The sequence below is a fragment of the Hyposmocoma kahamanoa genome, unplaced genomic scaffold (assembly GCF_003589595.1).
Source record: "Hyposmocoma kahamanoa isolate Upper Pololo Valley unplaced genomic scaffold, ASM358959v1 204, whole genome shotgun sequence".
NCBI classification, from domain to species: domain Eukaryota; kingdom Metazoa; phylum Arthropoda; class Insecta; order Lepidoptera; family Cosmopterigidae; genus Hyposmocoma; species Hyposmocoma kahamanoa.
The window spans coordinates 807,344-830,746 of record NW_020653728.1 but is presented as its reverse complement, the minus strand read 5'-3'; the positions used below and the strand labels follow the sequence as shown (position 1 = coordinate 830,746).

Here is a 23,403-nt window from a genome sequence, read left to right as displayed (position 1 = left end):
GTTTATTTGGGATGAAGTATGGTAATTACGTACTTAAATTCAAATCACACGTGATTTATAAGCAAAATCAAAACTTTTCAGGTGAGATGTTTCTAGATTGTACGGATGAAATTTGTCCCTAACTTTTATATTTAAAATAGGAGAGAAGTAAAATTCCACATAATGTATAATTTGTTTCATTAAATTCCTATTCTTTTTAAGATTTTCATGTAATAAAACCAGTAATCTATACTAGATAGAACACTTTTAAGCTGTTCTTGTCAGTCGTCTTCACAACGTCACATATTATACGCTTCTATAAGAAAATTCCGGGTGATATTCAAAATTTGCGAGGTTTAAAACTATAGTGAAACAAAAACCTTATTCTAAGCTTAATTATGCAGCTTCTGCGTACTTGGATGACAAAATTCCGTGGTAGTGACCCTTTCTTTTTTGGCAAATATGTCGCTTACCACGAGGCGCACAACTTGTTCGTTCTGCCACTTGGTACCATGATAAAAGTTTTAGATTAATCATTATTTAGCTATGTTTGAAAAAGTAAAGACGTGGTATAGATCCGAGAAAGTATTTTCATTTCCATTATAGTTATGTTGGAAGATTTTCCAAAAAATGCAAAATTAATTACGATTTTGTAAACACATTATATAAAACAAGGAGCGAGGAAACGTCTTTCAAAATTACTAAAGAAGGGGAAGAAAGTTTCACAGAGATTAGAAAGTTTTTATCTCTTTATGTTTAATTAGAACATAACTCTCGCCGTGAAATTACCAAAGATGAAATTATAATAATGTTGGAATAGATAGATAGAAAACGTATTGTTTTGAACAGTAATGGTGATATCCGCAAAAGAACCAGAGGATTGCAAAACTTAAGCGGCAGTGGGCGGAATACGTTCCTCGCAGAATAGAACAGCTTGGGCATTCTACCCACAAGGTGGACAGATAACCTGGTGAAGGTCGCGGGATAAGACACCGGTCTTACCGCTGTGGCCATCTTTGGAGGAGGTCTATGTCCACAAGAGGACGTTTTTCGACTGGGATAATGATGATGAACAGAAATTTAACTTAACAGTGAGAACAAATATATAAAAAGCCAGTACTCTGCTACAGTACAGTAGTAAAACAATCAACGAGCACGTTTTGTCAATGAATGACAACAAACAAATTACGAATATTAATAACGTTTTGACAACCGTACCCAGAGCAACGGAAACCTGGTTCACGATTCTAACTTGTCGGTCTATATTGCTGGACTGCCACGCAGATGTCCCGGGTTCGATTCCCAGGCCGGAAAAAATATGTGTGTGGTTTATTTCTCAAGTGAGTTTGGACGTAATTTGCGGTGTCTATGTGTGTGTCCATGGTACCTGCGATACAGATTTATCCACTATGTGGTCTGTGGGCTTATTCCTAGTGCGGGGCTATGAGTGTGTGCGTGTGTGTGTATATATTCTAAGATAATACGAACACATTTGAATTTTAGAGTCACTTTTCATTGATATGAATTATAGTGACATCAATCATGCAACATCGAAACATACAGCGCGTGGAATTTACGTACGTTACGTACGTACGCCCGCCGCCCGTTGACACCGCTGAATTGATACCACGCTCCTGAGAGACCAACTGAAGCCATTCACAAAAGCGCAGCACTACACCGCAGCACGGGCGGCAAGTCTCGTATATTAACCAACTAGTTAAGAGATTACAAAATGTACCTCAATAAGCTGGGTTGTCCAATTTATGTTCCCAGATTTCTACCAACTGCGTGTTTCGCAAGACCAACCAACAACTCTCCAAAAGTCTAAAAAAATAAACCACCTTATTTTATAAACTCATTATATTTATCACAATACGCACTGTCGCTGACTCAAAGCCGGCGATGGCTGATCGGCGTCGTGGACATCCAGCTGCGTCGACGTTGTCAAACAGTGAATCACAAAACTTTCACTAGTTAGAGGTAAGCAAAGGTATGTACATTTTTCATTAACAGAAATAAAACAACATTATTTTAAAATCTCATTGTATTCACACCTCATAGACAACCTAAATTAATTAGCAAAATCACAACTCACTCTTGCTGGCCTTAGCATGCCATTCTCTGAAAGCTTTTACAGCTTTGAAGACATCATCAGTGTACACCTTGGGTAATTCAAATGCAAGGAAATGGCCGCCATCATCCAGGACTGTCACGTCTATAAGGTTTGTAAATTTCGTCTTCAGTAAACCTGGAGGTTGGTAGGAAGGCTCGTTTTTCGCTTGAAGAACCCAAGTTGGAACAGTGCACTCGACACTGCGGAAAAAATTTGATCTTTTAGTGTTACTTGCAGTTTGTTTATTATTAATCCATCTCAGCGACGCCGCAACGGCCAGGTAGAATTATGCCAAATAAATATTCACCTGTCCAATTTCAGTGCTCTATGTTTATCACTCATGTGTTCAGCATAAAACCTCATAGAAGTGGTAATAGAGTTGCTAATCCAATAAATCATTAAGTTATCAATCAGTTGGTCTTTGGAGAATTTCCCGCTGTTCAGACCTCCGTCGGGACGGTTACGATTCTCAAGAACTGTCCAGGTAGAGAATTTCTCTACGATAAGCTAGAAGGCCCGATGGAGAATCCGCGAGAGCGACACCTGTGAACGTGGAAAAAGTATTACACTTTTATGTCAGCAATGAAATTAAAAACAGTGTTCCGAGTGTATAATGTATTTCCATCGTTACTATAGAAGTATTCGATTAGTTTTGTAAATTATATGTTGTTGAATTCCTCGCAATGTCAAGACGAAAACCGTGATTTGGTTATCAAGGTAGGATTGAGTCCAAACTATATAAACTTACCAACAGTATCGGGCTTAGTGGCGTGCAAATGGGCGTAGCCCGTCTCTTCAAGAGCAATCGCGTACTTGGTAGACAGTGGGTACATGCGATCAGCTAAGTGAGGTTCCACCACCAATGATGGGAAAAACGCTCCAAAAATCGTGCTCAGAGTTGTACAGGAGGTCTGTAAAGATTCATAATACTACTATTGTGAATTTCTAAATAACAATTTTGTAATGTGGTTCCTTAATAAAGGACTCCTCAATTCATAATAAGTCGTTAGAACACACGGAAAAGTTTTTAATTGTATTGCTAGCTTTAATGACACACAGTCTCCTTATACCCCGTAATAATGCTGTCTGCGAATAAATAATATCACAATAGACACGGGCCTGTACATTTTCTAAATATTTTTTTAGATATTTTTCATGACACGCGTAGGAAACTATGGTTACTTGTTTAACAAATTACCATAATAAAAGCCATATTAGAGTGATGACCCAAAATTTCTTCAGGATAAAATGTAGCCATGGCAGATACAATGGCGGCTCCCCAGTCTCCGCCCTGGACGTAGTATTTTTTGAAGCCGAGACGGTTCATTAGGTTCTTCATTATGACTGCTACTTGAGCCCCACCTAAGCCTGGTCTCACCGCTGCCTGGAAGATAGAAGAATAAAGGCATATTTTAGAAAGACTGAGATCAAGTATCAACGGACAGAAAACATATTCGGATTGCAATATTTTTGTAACTTGCTAACCCGTTAACCCTCTAACTCTTTTCGTAACGATATTCAAACCGGCGAATACACAGATAGTTCTCGTACAGGAATATGGCAACCGAGCAGTGGAACTTACCGTGTCGAGTTTTGCTCTATGAGCTATCATCAGGTAACTTTTCAAAATTTAAAAGACGTGTATTATTTTTAATTTTTTTTTTGGATTTGTTATAAATAAAAAAAAAAATTAATTTTTAGCATTTAATAAAAAATATTTCTAGTGAAACTCCTCTTCCATCTGCCAGTTTACTTTAATTGAAGAAAAAAGAAGCACCTAAATAAAAAGAAAAAGATAGACGAGAGATATTTACTCACGTCAGAGAATCCATATCCAGGCAAGCTAGGGACAATAACTTCAAATGCAAAGTCATATCCAGGTGTCTTCTTGGTCAATAATGGAATAGCCTCGTAGAACTCTCGGACGGAACCTGGCCAGCCGTGGAGAAGGAGAATTGGCAGCACTTGCACATTTGAGGGAACCTTGAAAGGAATTAGATAATGCAATTCATATCGCGCATAATAATAATAAGAATGATTTATTGGGGCTAAAACCACATTGGGCGTAGTTGGTGAAGGCAGAGCTGAAGTATAAGAATTCTCTTAAATACACGGACGTGTATAACATGCTTTTAATACAACTCGAATAAAGGGAAAATTATTAAAACCTACATCCTTTATAAATAATATCTGTTTAATGCTCAAATACGTAAGTACGAAACTAAAGGATCCCTCACAGAGAATAACGTTAGTAGTAATAGAGCTACGATCCTGAAGTGCATGTTATATATAAAAATGTTGTAGTATAAAATACAAATATTATTATTCAATAACTATAAATACAGTTTGAGTCAAATTTGCGAAAAATGTTTTGTCCAAAAAGGCAACCCTTAATTTGAATCCGGTATATGAGAATTTGCTAAAGTAAGTTACGCCTACCTGAGGTTTAACTCTGATGAAATGAATATCCAATCCCTGAATATTGGTCTTGAATTGGGGGAATTGGTTCAGGAACTTCTCGCGATCAGCAAATGGGTACTTCTCAGCCCAGTATGACACCAGGGTGTCCAGGTATTTGGTATTGAAACCATATTGTAAACCAATGCCTTCCAATGGAGGGGTGAAGGGGCGATGCTTGTTAAGGCGTTCTATTACGTCTTTTATCATCTGAAACAAGGAATAATTATTATTAGTATTATAATGCGCTCAAGAAACAATTTGCTTTGACTACTCGTGATCTGCGAGTCGCGATATTGAACGACCAATGAAACTGCCACGAGATGGTGATCAGTTCAGTCACAAAGTAAAAAAAACATATAACACACATAATTATAAATCGCGTATATTTATTTTTTCAAACAGACCAAAACGTTTCGGGCTCTTTACAGGTCCCATGATCACGGTTGACTGAGGTGGTAAAGTCAGCGATACAAATTCGGAAAAATAGTTTAATTTCCTATGTGTAACAATCGTGAAAACGTATACTCGATAAATAAATTCTACATTAAAGTAATATAGAGTGCATATTTTTGAAATTTGTTTTAAGCAAAAATGATTCACAATAGTTTCTATCATTAAAAGCTACTAACCTCTTCAGAAAATTTAATCTGGAAAGGCCGAATACTGGTATCCTGCTTTCCTTTCAGTTCATTAGGACCCCACCACTCGTCGAGGCTCAAGTTTGGTGGTTTCGGAGGATTGCAGCACTTGCAACTCATATAAACAGCCACTCCAACGACTGCTGCTAAAAAAACCAATAAGAGTTTCGCCATGGCAATGACCTGGAAAACGTTAATGTTATTGACAGCATCTGCACAAATAAACGTTATGTTTCATTAACTGCAAGGTCAATGTTAAGATCATTATTTAAGTCAGATATATTTACTTTTTATTTAGCAATCGCTTTGTTGATTTTAAGCCTTTCTTAGCTATTCACTTAACGACGCCGACCTCTGTTGCGTCGCGTCCTGTCTACGTCGTTCCGTAGTAAGAAACCCGTATCTAATGATAACCGTATAATAATAGTCTTGCTTTTTATAATATTTGTGTATATCTATACAATTAATTAACGAATTCATTTTATCATCATTACAAGTGTTTTATATAAATTTTATACTATGAATTCAACGAACTGTCTTCTAGCGCGATAAAAATGGTGATTATAAAAAACTCATCATGATTTAGCATATTCGTTATAAACACGAACGACCGTGAATACTGCATAATTTCTGACCTTGACTATACCTGACCTGATACTAAAACCATATCTCTTGTTTTCCATACCAACAGAAACATGAACAGGCAAGAACAAAATTGAAACAAATATTAAATACAACTATTTTTCTACACTACAAGAAAGTTAACTAAAAATTTTAATCCGTCAATCAATTTTCTAACGTTATAACATATAATAATAGTAACTGTTATACTACATAAGGTGCTTATTCTGAATGCTTACTGAAAGTCACTACAAGCGTGACGGACTGTACTGAAGCGTCACATGAAGAAGTGCAACAGTGCCTTGAGCTATGGGAGCAGCAGACTTCCAATCGATCATACGGATATTAAACCTCAAAGGTATAGTTTTCATTGGTAGAAATAAAACAAACTTATTTTAAAATCTCTTTATATTTACACTTCATATTATTATAAACAACTTGAATTAATTACCAAAATCACAACTCGGTCTTACTGGCCTTAGCATGCCATTCTTTAAAAGCTTTTACAGCTTTGAAGACATCTTCAGTAAACACTTTGGGTAATTCAAATGCAAAGAAATGGCCGCCTTCATCGAGGACTGTCACGTCTATAAGGTTTTTGTATTTCGTCTTCAGAAAGCCTGGAGGTTGGTAGGTGAGCTCGTTTTTCGCTTGAAGAGCCCAGGTTGGAACTGTGCATTCGACACTGTGAAAGGAAATTTAGACTGTGAGTGACTTCCAAACTCTGTTTAAGCTACCAATTTTATAGGAGCGAGAATATAGTTAAGATACGCTCTTAGTATAACGGTTATTATTTAATCATTCTACCAACTCGGCAACGGTTAATTTAATCTTACGGAATTATTCCAAATATTCACCTTTCCAAGTCCAGTGCCCTATGTTTATCACTGAAGTATTCAGCATAAAACCTCATGGAAGTAGTAATAGAGTTGCTAATCCAATAAATCATTAAGTTATCAATCAGTTGATCTTTGGAGAATTTCTCGCTGTTCAGACCTCCGTCGGGACGATTTCGGTTCTCAAGAACTGTCCAGGTGGAGAATTTCTCTACGATGTAGGCGAGAAGGCCCGATGGAGAATCCGCAAGAGCAACACCTGTGAACGTGGAAAAAGTATTACATTTTGATGTCCACATTAAAATCAATGAACACACAGCACATGCGTTCCGAGTATACGAGGTCATGAGCTCTAACAACACCTGATCGTAAACTATTTCATGTGTTTAAATTTGGATTTATTTTTGTTTAAAAACAAAATATTTTTAATACCTATGATTCAGAGATCAATACTTTTCAATAATTTGAATTTGACACGCAAGATTATTTACCATACCATCAAACGATACCAAGAGAGAAAAAAGAAAAAATAATAAAGGTAGTCAATCAAATTATACGCTATAATACCCATGAAAAATTGATATCACTCAAAGTATCCATCATCCTATGATAGCACTGTCCATCACTAAAGTGTCCATCATCCTCATCATATCTGATTTGATCATAGGATCGTATACCATCATAGGATGATGGACACTTTGAGTGATATCAATTTTTTATGCTGCTATCAGCAGTCGACATTGACATTGATGTCGTGCGCTCTACGGTTGATGACTGGCTGCGCAGCCTTTTTTTTATAATATCAATTGACAGGGCTAACAAGTCGTGCGCCTGATGGTAAGCTACACGCCTGTTCATAACAGTTGCAGTGCCACTCAGGACTTTAAATCGCAAAGCTCTGCCAATGCGCCCGTCACCCTGAGACATAAGTTGATAAGTCTCATGTGCCTGTAATTTCACCAGCACCCTTACTCTTCAAAACCGGAACACAGTAATGCTGACATTACTGCTTGGCGGCAGAAATAGGTAAGGTGGCAGTGCTACCCTAGACGAAGTCTTTCACAAGGAGCTCTACTGCGAGTAATGCATGTGTTAAAAACTGAAGACATGTGTTGAAAATCAAGGCGGTAGTTTCGAATTAACTTTATTTATTTTTATACACAAATTATTTAGTAGGAAGCATTAAAGTGTGTGACAGAACTTATGATTCGACTACGTATGATGTACTTCCACTGCCACTGTGCAATTCCATTTTGTTGATTCCTTCGCGATGCAAATACTCAAGATAAAAACCACGATTTTGCTCCTAAATGTTACATGTATTAAGGTGTAATATGTGAATCAAAACTATATGAACTTACCAATAGTATCAGGCTTAGTGGCGTGCAAATGAGCGTAACCCATCTCTTCAAGAAGGATCGAGTACTTGGTAGACAGTGGGTACATGCGGTCAGCCAAGTGAGGTTCCACCACCAATGATGGGAAGAACGCTCCAATAAACATCTTCAGCGTTGTACACGAAGTCTGTAAAGGTGTTTTCATAGCACTACTATTGCGAGTTTCGAATATACCATTTTGTGACTTGGTTTCCTTAATAAAGGACTCTTTATGCTAAAGAATAGTATATTATAATAAGACAAACAGGGCAACTTCCGCCTTTTCGGCGCATCCGGAGCGTATGGTTGTCACATTATTAGTTTAGTACCTACACAGGTTCTCAATATAATTTAAAAAAATTAAGATGTCCATCATTAATATTCTCCTGACATATAAAAACCTTTGTTAAATGAAGTATTTACGAATTGATATTTTTATACCAGTATTATAGAGTGGTACCTCGATTACAGGAATATAATTTCATGAAATATAAAGACTAACTGATTGATGCATACATTCCTTTACAATTATTTATTTCTCTCATTAAATTATGACATCCACCACGGCATATATCAATTCATTTAATTGGGGATTATATTGTTTAATTGTTTATTATTATATTGCATGCTTTTGTTTAAGGCTGACTAGAATTAAGTTCTAATTAAATTTTACCATCAACATTTATAATGTACTCTACCCTATCGAAAGCGAATAAATGAATTTGAAAAAAATATTATGAAAAATTAATTCAATTCTGAACAATTCAGAATTTGTGTCACTCTTGTTTAAACCATAGTAAACACGTCAAGTATTTGTGTAATATTTTAAACACCGAACAAAGACTTTAATTCTATAGATTTTTAGATTTTAGATTTAGATTTATTTTATTATCTTGTAAACTTTACATTATTATATACAATACATTGTATTACAAGAATCGTTACACATAGTAATAAATGCTAAATTTCAAAAAATTACAAATATCCACTACATGTTTTGTACTACGTAATTTTAACATAGTCAATGTAGTTATGTGAAATAATGTAGGAACATATTAAATAATATAATAATAATTATGTCAATATAATGATTGTATGCATAAAGTTTATGTAATTTATTCATTTCTGTAAAATAATATCTATACCTAATAATCTATAAATTACAACATATCGCACCCTTAGTAATATAAGGGCACAATCCAAAAAAAGTAGATTTTTGGAAAATCGCGTATTAAGATTCTGGATTCCTACATTACACCTATTTTTTCAAATAACATGCTTATGCCATATAGTACAAAAAATATAACAGAAATATGCAGTTATTTAAGTTTGATCCCATTTATTATTTAAGTCCCTATCAATTCCCAAATTTCCCAAAAATCTACTTTTTTTGGATTGTGCCCTTATATTACTAAGGGTGCGATATATTACAAGACCATGTCCCACTATTCTTCAGTGGAATAATACGCATTATCCAACAAAAAGTCTTTTAGTCGACGATCAAATGTTTCATCATTAGGCTCATTTTTTTAAGTCAACGGGTAGGTGCTCATAATAAGCCGGGCCGATTACGCGCGGATTTTTTTTCAGTGAGTGCTAACCGTCATAATATACTACGTGAGTGCACCGTGACTTCATGCGAATGTGTGCGTCCGTACAAAGCGCGCGGCGGGCGTGCACATTATACAAGCTTTTATCAATACAAGATTTTGTACGAAGTCACCCTACCTACTTATCTCATTATACTATGATAATAATGCAGTCTACGATTACATTGTATTACAATAACAAAGATGTCACTATCCAACTTCTAAATATGTCTTCAAAATAGCTTTTGGCCCATAGGAAATTATAGTGTCTCGTGTGTAACATAAAATAAGAAAACAATATCACAAATTACCATTACTAAAAGCGCATTTGAGTGATGACCTAAAACTTCTTCGGGATAAAATTTGGCCATGGCGGACACGATGGCGGCTCCCCAGTCGCCGCCCTGGACGTAGTATTTCTTATAGCCGAGACGGTTCATCAAACTCTTCATTATGACTGCTGCTTGGGCCACACCTAAGCCTGGTCTTACTGCAGCCTGGAGTTTAGAAGAAGAAAGGCCTAATTTAGACAGACTCAAAACACAGATACGCCGCTAAACAGTGATGTAAGTATATATTATTAGGTTTCGGTTTTGGGATAAGGGAGCTGGTGAAACTATAAAAAATAGGAAAAAATACATAAACTTGCCAACTTTATGTTTTATGGCACACAAAAAAAAACATACAGTCAAAGTCAAAGTCAAAGTCAAAGATTATTTATTCCATAGGTAAAATAAATTTACACTTGAAAACGTCACATTTAAGCTACTGCTCGTTCACTACGCTGACCTCCCTGAGAAGAACGAGCAAGAAACTCTAGGGATTGCTCTTTTCAAATAAACTTAAATGCTATGGAATACACTTTGAATCAAATTTGTGTGGATTCTGGAGCCATGTCGTCTTTCCATACATCTTTATCTAACACGTAGTCTTCAATTTTGTAATATGATTTTTCGATCAAAATATTTTTAATGTAGTTTTTAAACTTAGGAAATGATAAACTTAATATATGCTCCGGAATCTTACTGTAAAAACGTATACAGTTCCCCATAAAAGAGTTGTTTACCTTGGTTAAACGAAATCGTGGTACCATGAGTTTGGACTTAGCTCTAAGGTTAATATTATGGATATCTTCTTTCTTATTGAAATTATTTTTACGGGCATATAAAATATTTGAGTAAATGTACTGTGTGCCACAGTCATGATACCAGTCTCCTTAAACTTTTCTTTGTGAGGAACCCGAGAGCCTAGACGGTACACAGAACGAATCGCTCGTTTTTGCAATACAAACATGGTTTGAATATCTGCCGCTTCACCCCACATGAGAATCCCGTAGGACATTATACTATAGAAGTAACTAAAGTAAACTAAAGCCGAATTAAGAACCTCCTCCTTTTTTGAAGTCCGTTATAGACGGACAGAAAATAAATTCAGCTTGTTGTGTAACTTGCTATGATCAGACCAGATATTCAAATCGACGAATAGACAAATGGTCCTCGTAATGGATAGAAGCTTCTTATAGACGTTTACTATACGAAGAAATTTCCATAATATCTTAAGTCCGTTCCTTTTATGCCTTTGAACCCGTTGTGTCTCCCTACCCTTAAATCCAGAATACAGACAGCATTACTGCTTAGCTTAGAAATAAACAGAGCGGTGTTACATACCGTGTTAAGTTTTACACTGTACCTACCGATTATCATCAGGTAACTTTCCAAAATTAAAACGATATTATTATTTTACTGCAGCAAGGACTTCCCTGCTCTTCCGACTGCCTACTTTAATTGAAGAAAAACTTGGGCCTAATTAAAAACATAGACAAGCGATATTTACTTACGTCAGAGAAACCATATCCAGGCAAGCTAGGGACAATAACTTCAAATGCAAAGTCATATCCAGGTGTCTGCTTGGTCAGTAATGGAATAGCCTCGTAGAACTCTCGAACGGAACCTGGCCAGCCGTGGAGAAGAAGAATTGGCAGCACTTGTACTTTTGGGGGAACCTTAAAAGAATTAGAAATTGCAATTAGTGTCGCACAAAATTGAACTCATTACGAACAACGTAGGAAATTGTGAAAGAAAAATACGAAATATGAAGTTAAATTATTCTTTGGGGTTGAAATCACATTGGGCAAGCTTATTGAACTCAGAACTAAATTATACGAATTTCCAAAAAAAACACCCCTCTCTAAAATTGTACGTGTAATGGTATATTATAATGTCTAGTCTGCTTTTCTAAGAAAGTTGAGTGAACGTAAGGCTGGGGTTTTGAAATTATTAAAATCTACAAGCTTTGAAAGTAAATAACTGAATGCTCAAAAACAAAAAAATAACTAAAGAATAACTCACCAAGAATAACTTCATTAGTAATAAGACTACTAGAATAAGGGTCTTGAAATTAATATATGTCATAAATAAAAATGTTGAAGGAAAAAAGCTGACGCTTTGCTCAATAGCTCTATTATTAGACAGTATTGTCATGTTTTGGTTCATCTCGCAAGTGCTTTTCGTTTCAATGTAGTATACTTTTCGGATAACCCAATTCGTTCCCATTGATTATTTAATGTAGTTATAAATCTAACTTGTCAAAATGTGCAACCGTTAGTTTGAATCGGGCAAGTAAGTATTTGTTAAAGTCCCTGCATACCTGAGGCTTAACTCTGATGAAATGAATGTCCAACCCCTGAATGTTGGTTTTGAATTGAGGGAACTGGTTTAGGAACTTCTCGCGATCAGCAAACGGGTACTTCTCAGCCCAGTATGACACCAGGTTGTCCAGATATTTCGTATTGAACCCGTATTGGAAGCCAATGCCTTCCAATGGTGGGGTGAAGGGACGATGGTTGTTGAGGCGTTCTTTTAGGTCTTTTATCATCTGGAACATAGAATAACAATTAATATATACTTTAATGCGCTCAAGAAAATTTGCTATGACTACTCGTGATCTGCGGAACGCGATACTGACCGAACAATCAAGATGCCACGGGACGGTGATTGGTGGAAACACAAAGTAAAAGATGACCAAATCACACATTATCGGCAAAATCGCCAATTTCATTCATTATTTACATAGTATACTTGTATAGGGTGTAACAAAGAGGCACGGACATAATTCAGCTGGAATTCTTATAAATACAATTCCTTAATAGATAAATTGCATAGAGTGCATAATTCTGTCAGAAGTTTTTGGGCAACATTCACAATCCCTGCTACCATTAAAAGTCACGAACCTCTTCAGAAAATTTGATCTGGAAAGGTCGAATACTGGTATCCTGCCTTCCCTTCAGTTCATTAGGGCCCCACCACTCGTCGAGGCTCAAGTTTGGTGGTTTCGGAGGATTGCAGCACTTGCAACTCATATAAACAGCCACTCCAACGACCGCTGCTAAAAAACCCAACAGTAGTTTCGCCATGGCGATGACCTGGAAAATGTTAAAGTTATTTACAGCATTTGCACAAATAAACGTTATCTTTCATTAACTGCAAGGTTAATGTTAAGATGCTCATTTAAGTCAGATATATTTACTTTTTATTTAGCAATCGCTTCGTTGGTTTTAAGCCTTTCTTGGCAATTCAATTAACGACGCCGTTCTTTGTTGCGTCGCGTCGTGTCTACGTCGTTCCGTAGTAAGACACCCGTATCTAATGATAATCGTATAATAGCAGATTTGCTTTTTATAATATTTGTGTATATCTATACAAGTAACAAATCCCTTTTATCATCATTACAAGTGTTTTATATAAGGTTACGTAATGTAATAACCCAGATACCTTATTATTCTATTTACACATCGAATTTAACGAGCTATCTTTCAGCACAATAATAGTGGTGATTATAAAAAACTCATGATTTAGCGTATCCGTTACAAACACAAGCGACCGTGATTGCTGCACTGTGTTGCAGATTATTAGTCAAAACAATCATTCTCTGTTCTGACCTTGAAAATCAGTATACACTGAAACGTTATCTCTTGATTTCCATACGAATAGAATCACGTAACTTATTTCCATGAATTCCCGTAGCACGACAAATTTTGATAAACTCCTTTGAGTTAACGTTAAGGACGACGCTATTGCTAAACGTGGTATTCATCCCACATGTCCCTTTCAAAGCATACGGATGTGACAGTATCAATTTGTGCATCTCTCTACCGCTACTATCGTTATGGTTTCAATAGAAAGAAAAGAACTGCAAGGAAATAATAAATAACGCTGTATTTTTCTAGAATACACAATATACCACAGGAGATAGCACGGAAAGTGTGAAAAGGCATTGAACGATTCAATCCGCAATTCCGCCTTTCCATCGCCGGTAGACTAGAAGTAGGCTGGAGTTCCTCCCTATGTTATGGATATTCCAAGAATTCGCACAAGGCATTACGCTTCCACATTTATACGGTGAACGGCCACGGAGTCAAATTCCCTATAATAACACACACACTGAACACAGCCCCGCAAAAGGGAAACCCTGTGTCGCGGGTACCATGGAGACACATAGACAGCCACAAATTACACCCAAACTCACGAGAGAACTAAATGTAGGCCATACAATTATTTCTCCCGGCCCGGGAATCAAACCTGGAACCGTCCGGCCACCGAGGCAGTTAAAGTATGTGTGAGAGCCCTAAATATATTGTATTCCGAAAATTTCATATACCCCCGATACGAGACGATTTGAATGGAGATAACGACGCTCGATCGGCCGCGTTGACACCAAGTCGAATTAATGTCACAAGTGTGGTTACCCTTCACTTGTCTCAAGCAGATTCCGCGTCGGTAAGTGTGGTGAATTCTTAAGGAAAAAGTTGACTATCGCCGAAAAGAATCCAAAAAATCGTTCGAAAAATCAAGATAAAACATAAGAATGTTATAAAAAAAGGCATTGTTATGAATTTACTCGATTAACGCTTTCGAACGTAAACGAATGTTTCATATAAAACTTTCACTAAACAAACTGTACGGCTATTAAACCTCTAATTAGAATTATTTGAATTCACATTTTTCATCGATAGAAATGAAACAACTTTATTTTACAATCCCATTATATTTACACCTAATCCACATCAACGAATTATTTACCAAATCACAACTCAGTCTTGCTGGCCTTAGCATGCCATTCTCTGAATGCTTTTACAGCTTTGAAGACATCCTCTGTATACACCTTGGGCAATTCAAAAGCAAAGAAATGGCCGCCATCATCGAGGACTGTCACGTCTATAAGGTTTGTGTACTTCGTCTTCAGAAAGCCTGGAGGTTGGTAGGCAAGCTCGTTTTTCGCTTGAAGAATCCAAGTTGGAACTGAAGTTTTTATACTGTAAAAGAAAATTTAGTCCGTGAGTAATATTTGTTAGATCACTTCCAAATACTGCTCAAGCCACAAATTTTATAAATTCGAAAGTTGGGATATACCTACTATATACTATGCGTGATAATGGCTGGATGGATTGCCATGAAATTTATAATCTAAAGCCCTTTCTTTAGCTTTTGAACTTTACTTGTAACAGCATAAAAACATAAATTGGCTTTCAGATTATTTATTAAAAACAATTTGGCTAAAAAGAATTTACTAATAGCTTTTCTGAGTGGAAGAGAGGGAAAAATTAGTTGGAAATAATTTGTATAAATACCTAGTACAGTACTAAAAGCTATCATCTATTGAAGAACAAGCCACGAGTAGTGTACTAGCGTACAGTAAATCTAAAAATCACCTGTCTAACTGTAGTGCTCTATGCTTGTCGCTGAAGCTTTCGGCATAAAACCTCATAGAAGTAGCAATAGAGTTGCTAGTCCAATAAATCATTAAGTTATCAATCAGTTGGTCTTTGGAGAATTTCCCGTTGTTCAGACCTCCGTCGGGACGGTTTCGGTTCTCAAGAACTGTCCAAGTGGAAAATTTCTCAACGATGTAGGCGAGAAGGCCAGCTGGAGAATCCGTGAGCGCCACGCCTAGGAATATAGAAAAGTATGCAAAAAATATTAGTCCTGACGCTATAAATAGTATCAGTGACAATTTGTATTCATGAGATCAACGAACATACGGTAAAAGTGCCCTGAGCATATTAAGTACTTTTGCTATTTATGTTTTACTACATATTTACGAATACTATATACTTACAAGGCGAATTTCTTTATGGTATACTGAGAGAAAAGAATTTAAACGATTAAACCGTTGCTAAGGATTAAACCCGCAGCTTTGTTCTTAAAAGTCACTCGAATACTAATTAAATATCATTGACTCAAAGCTCCATGAACTCACCAACAGTATCAGGCTTGGTGGCGTGCAAGTGGAGGTAGCCAAACTCTTCAAGCGCGATGGAAAGCACGGTAGACAGTGGGTACATGCGGTCAGCTAGGTGAGGTTCCACCACCAATGACGGGAAAAACGCTCCCAAGACCGTCTTCAGCATTGTGCAGGGGGTCTGTAAGTGTTGTTGTAGTGAAACTAACTTAAATTTGTAAAGAACTTTTGTAATATGAAATTCTCTTCCTGAAGGACTTAGCAATCCACAATCTGTAATTGGACTTGGAATTTAATAACAAAACTATACAATAATAGTGGTGTAGAGCCCATTTTTCATATTTATTCTTAATTTGACTTTTCATGACACGAAAAGATTTTTTAAAATAAGTTATAAAAATCCTTACCGAAATTACAGCCATGTTAGAGTGATGACCCAAGACTTCCTCAGGGTAAAGTGTGGATAAGGCAGATACAATAGCGGCTCCCCAATCGCCACCCTGGACGTAGTATTTATTAAATCCAAGACGATTCATCAGATTCTTCATTATGACTGCTGCTTGAGCCACGCCCAAACCTGGTCTTACTGCTGCCTGAAAGATAAAAGTAGAAAGACATATAATTATTGATACAAAGATTGAATCCTCGCCTCGCGACTGTGGAGCTCAGTCTAGTTTTTCTAACTAACTTCAACTACAATCAGGCAACTTCTCAAAATGAAATAATACCAATAATTACAGAGACTCTCTCCTTCTAACCAACATTAACAGAAGATAAGTCATGTATACTTACATCAGAGAAACCATATCCTGGTAAGCTAGGGACAATTACTTCAAAAGCAAAGTCATATCCCGATGCCTGCTTGGTCAACATTGGAATAGCTTCGTAGAACTCTCGGACGGAACCTGGCCAGCCGTGGAGAAGGAGAATTGGCAGCACTTGCACATTTGCGGGGACCTTAAAATTAATTACGTAGATATTGCAATATAACACAAAATTGAACACAGGAAGAAAACCTAGGAACAACGACTTACGGCAATGCCTAGAAAAATGTTTCTTCAAATCGAAAATACGGTTTTAGAAAATTTGCTTTTATGAAATTGTATCTAATAAAACTTTATGCAAGCTTTTGATAATAATATTAGAAAGAGAGAAAGAGAAAACACGAAGAAATCTTAATCTTACTCTGAGATAAAAGTACAGGTATTGTAAAAATGTGTTTGCACCAAGTACTTTTGCGTCCTTTTCGTTTCATTTGTTTTATTAAAAAAATACAGTGACCTGATTTGTTGCCCTTGCCCTTATAGTGAAATGAAATGAAAAAATGATTACCCGCCAACGCAGCAAGAGAATAGCTGCTGGTGCAGACAAAAAATCTGCAAGCTAGATCTTTAACCTTCTTATCCACATTGTTTAGTCGTATTTTATATTAGTCTGCCATTATCGTAATTTCAGAGTTATGTGGAGAAGTAAATGGCTTTTTCACCTAGGAAACCATTCAAACAGGAAATCTTAAATTTACCTGAGGCTTAACCCTGATAAAATGAATCTCCAGTCCCTGAATATTGGTCTTGAATTGGGGGAACTGGTTCAGGAACTTCTCGCGATCAGCAAACGGGTACTTCTCAGCCCAATATGACACCAGGGTATCCAAGTATTTGGTATTGAACCCGTATTGGAAGCCAATGCCTTCCAATGGTGGGGTGAAGGGACGATGCTTCATAAGACGATCTTTTAGGTCTATTATCATCTGGAGCATAAAAAAATATATGTTTAAGATTTGGAAGCGTGAAATAAAATTTACACATAAAAATAAACAATTTGACTATTCATGATCTACAAGATGCAAATGGGATACCGTCTCGATCAGTTATTACCCCGCAATGATCTATATATAAAGGCGCGGTAATTGATCAGGAACAATACATAAACTTGCAGAACTTGATAAGCGGTTTATAAAAAGAATCACTAAAGACGAGGCAAATATAGAAAATCAACAGGAATCTTATCCCTTAGATGAATTTGCGACTTTTTATGACAACTTTTTAGAATAGTGAATACCAGAACGAATGTAGTAATACCTGCGGTGGTAATTTAATGTAAAATTCATCTATTTTGAAATATATATTTAAAAGAACACTCGCTGAACTATATTCGGATCTTTTTGTTACATCATGTGGTTCACGATGGTGGACTCTAATAAAAGTTACCTGTTCAGAAAATTTGATCTGGAAAGGTCGAATACTGGTATCCTTCTTTCCCTTCAGCTCATTGGGGCCCCACCACTCGTCGAGACTCAAGTTGGGCGGTTTCGGAGGATTGCAGCACTTGCAACTCATATAAACAGCCAATCCAACGACCACTGCTATAAGACCCAAAAGGAGTTTCGCCATAGTGAAGACCTGAAAAAGTGTAATAGCTGCCTCTATTGTCTATTGCAAGGTCAGAGCTTATGATGATCATTCATCATGTATGTACAAATATGTTTACCTTTTATTTAGTAATAGCTTTGTAGATTTTAAGCCTTTCTTGGTTGTCATCACCACGTCATCACCGCTTGGTGAGAAACGCATATCTAATAATGTTCGTATAATAGCACGTTTGCTTTTTATAATATTTATGTACTTGTTCACGATTAACGAACTCAATGTATAATCATTACAAGTCAATTAAATCATGACACGTAATCCTACATAATATTTTTTAAATTAGTTATTCTGTAGGTACATAACAATATTATTATCTTTGACCACGATGGGAATGTTTCAACGTAATTCGTTATAAACACGAATGGACGTGTACACTAGTGCTGCATAGAACAACCGCCGAAGCTTTCGACAAACTGTTTTAACCTTGAACGTTTTTGAACATTACGACTCTACTCTCTTAATTTCTTTACAGATAGAATATCCATTTTTCTGGAGAGGTGAACATTGCAGCATTCATGAATATCTCTCTACAAATCCTCATCACTAGTTTGAATCTATTATTTATATTAAACTGTAGATAATGTAATGTCTGCAAGGTTGTTGCTAACATAGTACGCGCTTATTTGGGACATCGAAAGTTAAGAAAATACGCATTCGCTTTATTTTACTCTTCTAAACACTCAAATTCACAAAGAACCCAGGAATGTAACAATGTTTAAATCCATATATAATTTAAAACAATGTGGAACAAAAGTTGTTCGTTTTAAAATACAGAATCAGCTTCTTTTGGCATTGACTTCATAGCCACCCTGTATTCAATACCACAACACAACACAGTTATAAATTCAAACTGTACAACACTAGTAGGTGTAATCACTATCAAACCTAAATGAGGTGAGCAGTAATTACTTTAGGTCTTATAGATAGATACCTACAAGCTGTCAATTGTACTCACAGCTCTGCAAGTTTATCTTCATTGAATGGAATATTTCGGTTCATGTTATCGGAATAAAAAGAGACATAGTGCAACAAATTCACTTGGTGTGAGAGACGGAGAGTTACGCTGGCATGTTAGAAACAAAGCGTTTAACTTTGCAAGGTTTATGTTTTGACAAATTAACGTTGAGACCAGCACTACACGAAAAGACGATTCCGTCATAATAAATAGTAAGGTGATCGTAGGAACATTCTTTAAATTTAAATTTTATTGTTATTAACTATAATACTGTCCTTTACTTTGTCGAAGCAAAATGTGAGACAGCATGATTACTCAATAAAGCACAAAATCAATTGACGTTTGTCCAATGGAGCGGAAGACTGGAGGAATACGGTTTTATACCAACTTGAAGAACAATAACGGCTTCGGACTTCGCATTTGAAATTTAAAATAGCAACTCATACAGTTTTTCTCAGGTGAATCTCCAGAATTAGCAGTAGTAGTAAAAACATAGTGATCTAAAAAATCTCAAGTGTAATAAATTAAAAACATTTGAAATTGTCGAGATTCGTGTAGTTTTTACTCGTCAAAGTACAAAACGACAACAAACCCGAGAAGGTCTCCGAGGCCATTGCCAGATAAAGAAGAGAAAGTGAAATAAATTCCCACTTGTTGAGTGACAAGTTAGTGATTGGTGATCCTAAAGCATTCCGAAGTCGATTAACTCTAAATCTCTCCATACGGAAATTCCCTTATTTGCGGTTCTGCCGATACGAATTACCTTTGACTCAGTGGAGCGAAGAGCAAAGTGACTTATTAGCGACAAATGTCTAGTGGAACAGAAGCTTCTAAATCTCGAACACCTCTGTAAAGTGGTCTGCTTATCGGTTTTGTGCAAAAGGAACTTTAGAATCAGTTCCATCTCGCAGAAAGAATTGTTTCCTTCTTAGATCCATTAAAAACTCCGGAACACTCAATCCTTGTCATCAGCTTACACACACCAACTGTCCCGGATTTATGCCGCCCGCATTCAGCCGCTGCCGATCACCTTTCTCATGTCGTCCGTCCACATTACCGCAAAGCGTCCTACACTACGTTGTTGCCATCCTCCATTGGAGTCAGCCCTCCTGCAGACATGTCTAATCCTTATATCTATCCTTGTGTCATCGATAAATTAGACATTCGCATGTAGCGCTTTGCTTCCTGCTTTTAAGGAATGAAATACACAACCGGTATTTGTGTTTTACCGATAACTAAAATTTAGGGCTTTTCAAGGCTAGAAGTGAGTAGGCTTTTTTTTAAATAAACGTGTAGGATGGTCTCACAGTGCGCAATGGACCAAAGTGGTAATTGGTAATAATAGGTACAATTTGTGGAATATCGACTAGATAATTTTAAAAGCTTTATCTTTACAGGTTTGGAGTAATAAGATCACGCATGCGTATATTGTTCATAAAATCGTAAAAAAATCAACACAGAAAGCAGTGCAGCTTTCATGTAATTAAAAATAATTACATGAAAGAATTCAAAATGAATGAAAGTAATTTCCCGTTTCGGTTTAAGTGCTGGGCTGAAGCAAAGATACGCTTGATAACGTTATCAAAATATAGCGAACACCTACTTTTGGTAATCAACAAGCTTAATCCCAAAATCCGAAACTCCAAGTGAAGAAATATTATTTATAGTTCTTAACTCTATGCTGTTATCAGTCAAAATTATGAATTACATAAGGATCATGTCATAAAACAATACAATCGGTACAATGTTTAATAACTGAGATAATAACAACTAGACAAATTTCCCTATCACTGTCAGGAGAAAAAGACAGTCTATGCAATATCCAGAAGAGAAATATACATTTATACATAATGTAGATGTATATGCAAAACAATAGGTGCTTTAGCTCAATTGAATAAGATACCTCGTGACCTTTGACCGTGTGCGGAGGTCGGCAGCGTGCTTACGTACCAAATAGTATTATATTATCATGAAATAACACAGTTCATAAAATATTCTGAAGATGTTAAACGTGCTCGACAACTACGTCGTTTTAGACCTAAAATAAAACATGACATGTGAAGGTATACGTCCCTGCAGGCATAGTGGACGAGAAAGACGAAAGACATGAGAGAATTCCGCTACAGCCTTGGAATAATTCCTCAAGGGAGGAAGAAATATAGAAAGAAAAGCGTTACCGTAGCAATTCATTAAAAAACATACACTTCATGCATTTTTTTATGATATAATCATAAACCGACTTCAAAAGTTTGCTTATGCATTTGTTCCAAATTTTTATTTTATTTAAATCGATTAACGAAAAGTGGGTGAAATTGACAAATCCAATAAACACGATTCATCCCCTAATTTACCCCCTTAGAAGTGGAATATTTTCTTCAAATTTAAATGGGATCTTTCCAACAAAAAAGTACTGTCAGAAGTACAAATTTTTTATTATACAAAAACAAGAAATTGGTTCACAAATAAAAATAGGAGTAAACACATAATATGCACGCAAAAAGATACCGACCAATTGAGAACCTCCTCTTTCAGATTCGGTTAAAAATAAATGCGTATTTGACCTCCATCTCACTTTACGGAAAGTGACAATGAGGTCAATGAGGACAATGAGGAGGATGATAGGGCAGATGCACACCTAAATAATACCTATTCACTCTCAACTTGAAAAAGTCCAATATATAAGGGTAAAGGAATAAGTCTGCAGGCAAGGAATTCCACTCCACATCTTTACAGAGACCACTTCTACTTTTTAGGATTATGACACACATCATCATGTAGAGAGGATGCAATATGGACAAGCAGATTTACAAGGCGAGTGTGAGGGTGCATATTGAGAACGTCCTAAAGAAAGGCCTGGTCAAGAATATCCTCAACCGACGAGCATATACGAAAGCAGTAACAATAGCAATACCACAGTCTAATAACCAATTCCTGCTGTGAATAGGTAACTGCAGAAAATAAACTGGTGGTCTTTTGTGACGCCTGATAGATTAAGGAAATATTTAGTGCAAACGTCCTCTTATAATACAAAAATATAATGCTAAAGCAAAACTGACGGCATTCCTAATTAAATTTCTTATTAACTTATTTATTCTTTTTATAGACAAAATATAAATATAAAAACCTTTTTGGCATTTAGGTACAGTTTTCTCAAGGGTATCAAGACGACTTGTAACAAATAATAAAAAAATTTAAATGAACATAACTATCCTGTATTAATGTGTTGTTCACTAACTCGTTAAGGTACAAGAATGTAAAATCACCAAATTAAAAAACACTTACCGGTAAATAAAAAACACTATTTAATAAAAAAGACAACACTGGTGCGCTTCTCCCCGCACCACGGCGTAGACTAGTTCAATCTATGTACGATACAACTGTTTTATATTATTTATAACTTTACATAAAGATTGCTATAAAGACCCACACCTTTCATACATTTACTAACAATTGTATGGAACTTCCAGTATAAATTTTACTAAAACATTTACGTTTTGCCCGAAGACCTATAGTTTCTTTACATCTAGTGTTTAGAATGCGGGTCTTTATGTGACTTTTTTGAAATGAAGTTCGTGAACGTGTTTGGAAGCCTCCTGGTTTGTATATCAAAGGCATACAAAAAGAGAGTCTTTGTGAGTTATCGATGCTGGGGTCTCCTAACAACAGAACGGTATATTTATAGAGCTGTATAGCGGTACTGATAAATATTTAGATAAACTTTTTGTTGTTTGCGTTATCATGTTTCATGCAACTTGGTGCAGTTGACGAGGGTATCTTCCAGGGCGGTAACCTTAGTCCGTTACGCTATCACAATAGATTCTTCTGTTTTTTTTTTTTTGGATTTTATCCCGGCGCTTTGTTAATTCGGGTTTGAATCGGGTTAAAACCCCTTAATAAACGAAATCGAGGGCAAAAACTATAGACAACTAACTATTTGTAAATCGAGTTTTTTTTTAAGCCCCGTACTAGGGAAATCCTCTATCACGGGTGTTACGGACACACAAATTCACCCAAACTCACGAGAGAAATAAATGTAGGCCATACAAATATTTATCCCGGCCCGGGAATCGAACCTGGGACATCTGCTTGGCAGTCCGGCATGGTAACTTCGGCCACGGAGGCAGTAAGTGATATTATTACAAAATCTTTATTGCTTGCTCAAATATTTTG

The 23,403-nt window shown here is 36.3% G+C and overlaps 2 protein-coding genes and 1 pseudogene across 2 annotated transcripts; all 3 read right to left on the bottom strand.

Annotated features, from left to right (window-relative positions):
* Positions 1–2,021: 2,021 nt before the first annotated feature.
* LOC113227232 lies at positions 2,022–5,360 on the bottom strand (annotated as a pseudogene).
* Positions 5,361–6,226: 866 nt separating this feature from the next.
* LOC113227226 (juvenile hormone epoxide hydrolase-like) lies at positions 6,227–14,821 on the bottom strand. Its single transcript, XM_026460119.1, has 8 exons — positions 14,691–14,821; positions 12,842–13,033; positions 12,259–12,486; positions 11,450–11,614; positions 9,924–10,109; positions 8,009–8,171; positions 6,669–6,906; positions 6,227–6,496 (listed from the first exon to the last, which is right to left on the bottom strand). Exons 1-8 carry the CDS (start codon positions 14,721–14,723, stop codon positions 6,268–6,270), a joined length of 1,434 nt encoding a protein of 477 aa, XP_026315904.1. The 5' UTR covers positions 14,724–14,821; the 3' UTR covers positions 6,227–6,267.
* Positions 14,680–22,586, bottom strand: LOC113227227 (juvenile hormone epoxide hydrolase-like). Its single transcript, XM_026460120.1, has 8 exons — positions 22,516–22,586; positions 18,060–18,251; positions 17,372–17,599; positions 16,642–16,806; positions 16,257–16,442; positions 15,868–16,030; positions 15,320–15,557; positions 14,680–14,923 (listed from the first exon to the last, which is right to left on the bottom strand). Exons 2-8 carry the CDS (start codon positions 18,240–18,242, stop codon positions 14,695–14,697), a joined length of 1,392 nt encoding a protein of 463 aa, XP_026315905.1. The 5' UTR covers positions 18,243–18,251; positions 22,516–22,586; the 3' UTR covers positions 14,680–14,694.
* Positions 22,587–23,403: the final 817 nt, after the last annotated feature.

Bases quoted from the DNA above. Each gene is read 5' to 3' on its own strand.
- LOC113227226 (XM_026460119.1), bottom strand. From the start codon at position 14,723: ATGCTAAGGCCAGCAAGACTGAGTTGTGATTTG. The intron at 12,487-12,841 runs GTTCGTGACTTT...TCTATGTTCCAG, and splicing joins AGATCAAATTTTCTGAAGAG to ATGATAAAAGACCTAAAAGA. The intron at 6,497-6,668 runs GTGAATATTTGG...TTCCTTTCACAG, and splicing joins AGGGCACTGGACTTGGAAAG to TGTCGAATGCACAGTTCCAA.
- LOC113227227 (XM_026460120.1), bottom strand. From the start codon at position 18,242: ATGGCGAAACTCCTTTTGGGTCTTATAGCAGTGGTCGTTGGATTGGCT. The intron at 17,600-18,059 runs GTAACTTTTATT...TTTATGCTCCAG, and splicing joins AGATCAAATTTTCTGAACAG to ATGATAATAGACCTAAAAGA. The intron at 16,031-16,256 runs GTAAGGATTTTT...CAACACTTACAG, and splicing joins CTAACATGGCTGTAATTTCG to ACCCCCTGCACAATGCTGAA.